This window comes from Mycetomoellerius zeteki, unplaced genomic scaffold (genome assembly GCF_001594055.1).
Source record: "Mycetomoellerius zeteki isolate Tzet28-1 unplaced genomic scaffold, Tzet1.0 scaffold1416, whole genome shotgun sequence".
Lineage (NCBI taxonomy): Eukaryota > Metazoa > Arthropoda > Insecta > Hymenoptera > Formicidae > Mycetomoellerius > Mycetomoellerius zeteki.
The window spans coordinates 1-5727 of record NW_017256359.1 but is presented as its reverse complement, the minus strand read 5'-3'; the positions used below and the strand labels follow the sequence as shown (position 1 = coordinate 5727).

Genomic DNA, 5727 nt, shown 5'->3' with positions numbered 1-5727 from the left:
GTGAAGCCGCGCCGCGCGAATTCGTAGCACGATCGTGCCTTATTAGAGTGGGTATAAAGAGAGTGAAGCCAATTAACCGGAAGTCGCCATTTTACGATAAATAATTCCTCACCCTAACCTTTTCTTTTTCTAACGTCGTCTTCCTCTAACTAACAGTTAATCGTAAAATGGCGGAACCAATCAGGAAGGAGAACCAACCAGGATTGGCTTCACTCTTTTTATACCCACTCTATGCCTTACTCGACAATAACGGCGCGCAGCGAGGGAATAGCGCTTCGCCGCCTGGCATGGCGGTCCTATGTGCAGTTTCGCTGCATCACGTCTACACTATACAAGAATGTTATTTTAGCTGAAATTTTTACAGCGAATATCTCAAAATAAGACTTTTTTGTTCCCCTTGACCCATTCTACACCCCCAATGCGGCCCGGATCTTACTTAAAAGACACTCTGTATATGTAAAGTTTTATTTTTACCTTTTGTTTAAGAAATATTGTCTAAAAACAAAGTGCAGATATTTCGGTATCGGCGATCTTCCCCTAATAATAAAGATTTACTGATGAAAATTGTAAAGAAAAAGAAAATAATCAGAAAAGATTCATGGTACAAATATATCGTAAACGATATCTCTACTTATCATTTATTCATGGCGAGTCCTCCTGACGTGAGGTGCGGAGCAGTATAAATACATAAAAGATGGAATATATAGTTATATATTGTATTTATGTTTATACAAAAAGATATTTTGATTGTTGAATTTCTTTTCTTTATCATTTTTTTATCGATATATTAAGCAATTTCATAAAATCTCTGACAATTCTTGACTTCAACGCCTTGGAAAGGTGTATTCCTGGAACCAGAACTATTACGGCAAACTGAAGAACGAATCGCATGATCAGACTGTTACGTCTACTTTAGTGAACATGTCTCCTCTGGAAGGCGATTTAAGCATGGAGCATGTCGTGGATATAGCATGCGGGAATGGCCATTCCATCGCTATGATTGAATCTGGCGAGGTAAGCAAAGTGTCGAACATATAAATCTTCCATTATTATGAATTTTAAATAGCCAATTTGATTTAGGTATACACTTGGGTACGTTATTACGCACCAGAGAATAACATTACTAACATAACTCGTGACGTACCTGTGCAAATGAACTCCATTTTGGCTAAGAAGAAAGTTGTCCATATCTCCTGTGGTGCGTACTTTACCATGATAGTTGTCGAAAATGGTGAAGTGTATAGTTGGGGCTTTAACGATGCTGGCCAGTTGGGGATAGGTAATTGTGAGCGCCAAAGGACGCCGCGGCTGGTTGGTTCACTGAGAGGCATTGTGATTGGTAATTCTCATTTTAATAAAGTGCAAAAAAAATTGAGAATGACAAAATGAAACGAAATTACTGAGAGCAATCGATGTTACTTCAATCAAAGTGGTTTGCGGATACAAGCATACGTTGGCACTCACGAACGAAGGGGACCTCTACGCCTGGAGTGGGAATGAATACGGCCAGTTAGGGATCGGCAATCAGACAAACTCTTGTGAACCAATCTTAGTAAATTTATGTTTATTGTCATTATAAAGGAAATAACAAAAATTGAAGATTTCCGTGATCGAATTATTGTATTACTAGGTCGAGCATCGAATGGGAAAGGGGTCCGATATTGTCGCTGTGTACAATAAGCAATTAAGCGGCTTTGGCGAAGGAGGACGTGTGTATGTGTGGGGTTATTGTCGCTGTGTAAGCATGCCGGAGCCAGTCGCCACTCCATTCTTAAATGTGCACAAAGCGCTTGCGAATTACGAACAACATAGCATTATGCACAAACCGCTGATCGTATGCACGAAGGAAGAGACGACGGGCATATTGAAACATCTCGAAACTGCATTCGATGATCCGGTATGTTTTGTTCTTTATGTGGTATTTGTTTGTTTTGCTTGCATTTTTTCGCATTTTTGAAATGAAATAAATTGGTGCATTCAGAACTCACTGAGCGTTCAGTGAATTTCTTCATTTGATTGGTCTATATTTTAGGATCTAACAAAATATGCTAATCAAATGAAGTTTTTGTATTTATATTAACAAATATTTTTATGTTAATTTATGATTATGAACGATGGCTTTAATGCGCACTGAGTGTATTCAATCGAATTCGCTATAAGATTGGTCCGAATGGTTAATGTGATTATAGTTTTTGCAAAATATATAAACCGTTTGTAATGAAGAATTACATTGAGTGCTCACTGAAGTTTGAGCGGTTTTTCCTTCTGAACGATTAAGACGAGAAAAAGTGCAGCTGAGATAAACTGATCTAATTATGTACTAAGAATATCTCTCATTATGCATATGCAGTTTTTGTCAGTACATACTGCGACCGCATTCACGAGCGTGGTGCAACTTCGTCGTGCGTTCGCGAGTATTACTCCATACAGTTTTCGCAAGTGATGATAATTCGATACTCAAAGCAAGCAATGATTTCCCAAATTTACATGCCCTAAATCTCCACACCGATCGGGCGCCAGGTACAGTAACGGACCGCTTTCGTCGAAGTGTCGTCAGGATTCGACGACCTCTCTTTTCGGACGATCTCGACTTCCGGGTTCTATGTCTCCTCTCGGCAGAGATTCCCTTGCGGCACCGGGGCTCTCGCTCGTACTATGGCAGAGAGTGGATCCTTTCCCTGATGCCGCTTCAGTCGCTCCCGTTGTAATAATTGCCTGTAAGGAATACGGATATAGGAAAACAAGTTATAAACAGGTCGTTAATTCAAAACTCAGAACGGTATCACTGCGCACTACTCCTCCTCTGGATGACCTTGTGCCTCCAATATAGTCTTCTATCTTCTTTCTTGCCGCCAATTGAGGTGATGAGACGATGCTTCGTACAATAGATTATGTATCAGAGCCGCCGATACTTAAATCCTAAATAAACTTGCAAAAAGAAATAATATTCTGCGAAACGTATCGATAAAAATCGCTCGAAGATCGCGATAAGCGACGTCCGCCCTCCGCGTCGGGAGGACACAGGACAAAAATGCTGCGCAACTTCGATCAGGTCGCATGACTCTTGTGACGGACGGTGAAAAACGTCACGTCACAATACGTATATGCTATAGTATTTCCATGGTGTGTGGCACAGTTATTTTTTCCCTTCTTTACTCGCTTTTATGTACCAGTTTATTGATCAAATTGTTTGTGAATTTAATTGTAATATTACTTCAACTTTAGTTCAAGACTATGTTAAAAAACTGATAAATAATAGGCGCGCAGTTTGCTTGAACTGCAAATTCACGAAAATTCAACGAAAATATTATTATAGACATTAAGATCGCCTTGATCGAATATAGCCCTCTTCACTTATTTGTGTTTAACATTTCTCGGTTCATTTTTACAGAATATTGTTAAAATTTAAGGTTACATATAAGATATCCCGGTGAAAAAGTTTCGTTGAAATTATTCCACGTTTTTGGAACATTTCAGCGAAATTGCTAAAAATTTGCTGAAACTTCACTGAAAATGAATTTTTCAGCTAACATACTGAAAAATCACTGGAATCCAACCGAAATTTCTCTGAAATTTTTGCTAAAATTTGTCTAAACATTTTACTGAAATTTTTCTGAAATTTTGTCGAAAGTGAATTTTTCAGCTAAAAATCGTTGAAATTAAATTGAATTTTTTTTTAAATGCTGACTGAAATTTTGTTGAAAAGCGTTCCAAAACGTGGAATAATTTTTCCACCAGGGATTGATCGTAGAAAATTCTCCACTATCGTCTGAAAGATCTTGAAAACTCAGGGAATTTCAAAATTCATTTTCTTTGGCAATCCTAATACGTTTCTGTCTCGATTTTAATTGAAAAATGCGATATAAATTTTATACCAAGCTAATCTTGTACACATTTGTGTTTAACAACTTTTCTCCTCATTTCTCACATAGTCGACGAGCGATGTTAAGATACAAGCGGAGGGCCAATATATTCATGTGCACAATCTTGAAGATTCGTTCTTCGTTCTATAAAAAAATGTTTCAGCGTGATTGGGTGGAAAAGAGTCTGAGGTAATCATTTAATAGAGGATCACTATTATATACTACTATTTACGTAAAAGACTTATCAAATTTCCTTGTTTCGATAATATTCTTTTGTCCCGACAGTATTATTAAGCCTGATCAATTTTCCTATGTCGTCTACAAAGCCTTCCTGAAGTACTTATATACCGATGTAATCGAGTTACCCTGGGAGAATGTCTTAGGTGAGTCATGTATACCACAAACTGTTATTGGCCTGAGTACTTTCACGATTAAAACAATATTTATCGTTACAGAACTCTTTGCCCTGGCTGACACCTATTGTGAGAGCAATCTCAAGAAGCACTGCATTCGGATGATAAAGCAAGGAATTACAGTATCGAATGTTGCATACTTGTATAGCATCGCAGTCAAACATAAAGACGAGGTAGCCAAACACTATCACTATTTATTCTTATGAAAATTTTATTAATTTCAGTATTTGGTTATTTACATATGCATTCAATAACTGAATGCCATTGGTAATTTTTTAGGAGCTAGAAGAATTTTGCTTCGATTTCGCCGTGAATCACTTGAAAGATGTAATGCGAACAGAAAATTTCGACAAACTGGATGAGAATACGTTAAAAACTTTCATAATTAAGGCGGCCAAGACTGGTGCTTTTAGCAAGATATAATAATTAGTATAATATATTTGCCTCAAAAAAACAATACGCCTCAACGGAAATGAATGATAATCGCCGGATATATGTCCGTTATATCAATACTTGCCATACATTTTATAATCGCGTATCCTGACAGAATATTTCTATAATTCGTCTTTTCAATTGCATTTATAACATTCAAGTACCCTAATAGTGGTATAAAAGCATTCTACTTTTAGAGAGTCTAGAAGTGTCCTTGTTGATGTCGAAAATGTACACAAATAGATGGCTATGGTTTTATGAGATATTATGCATCGTTGAAAATAAAATTTTTAATTTATACAATATATCCTTATCGAAAATCTGTATTCCGCTTTAGTCTCATATATTGGCTCACTACTATTGAACAACTATAGGTCATTTTCCATCTCCTAAAGTAGGTTCCTAATGTCGATTAATTCAAATTCACTTTTAGCCCTGGTGAAAATTTTTCTCAGAAATTTTCATACAATTTTTCAGAATTTCTATATAATTTTATAACTATTTCTCACATTTTTTATACAAATTGGAACATTTCTCAGAAAATCTACATCTTTTCTCAGAATTTTTCAAATATGTTATTTATGAAATATCGTCAGATTTCTTAAAGTTTTTGTAAATATAATTTCTGATGAAATGTTATAAAATCTAAAAAATTAAAAAATATTTTTCAAAAATTATGGGATGAGAAATTTCAAAATTCAAACTTGTATTAAAAATTCTGACAGAAGATGTAAACTTTCTGAATATTTCTGAGTATTTCTGAAAAATGTTTCAATTCGTATAAAAATTATGAAAAAATTTTTCAGTCCCCAACAATAGCCCACTATTAAATATTTTACATACGTTAATATATTTTCATGTACTCGTATGTACAACAAGTTTTATATGTATTTTATTAATTACAATCGCTTATACAATTTTATATTTTTTGATGGAATTTGTGAACCCTAGTTCTCGAGGAGGTAAACCTAATACTCTAACGCTGAGCTATACATATAATAATACGATCAAACTATCGT

At 35.7% G+C, this 5727-nt stretch overlaps 1 protein-coding gene across 1 annotated transcript; it reads left to right on the top strand.

The window, feature by feature from the left end:
- The first annotated feature begins 921 nt into the window (after positions 1-921).
- Positions 922-4805, top strand: LOC108720178 (RCC1 and BTB domain-containing protein 1-like). The gene is given in 9 exon segments (XM_018462437.1): positions 922-1014; positions 1081-1339; positions 1431-1552; positions 1631-1897; positions 3933-3982; positions 3984-4052; positions 4149-4246; positions 4319-4449; positions 4556-4805. Coding segments are annotated over 9 exon segments (1233 nt in total). The 3' UTR covers positions 4700-4805.
- Positions 4806-5727: the final 922 nt, after the last annotated feature.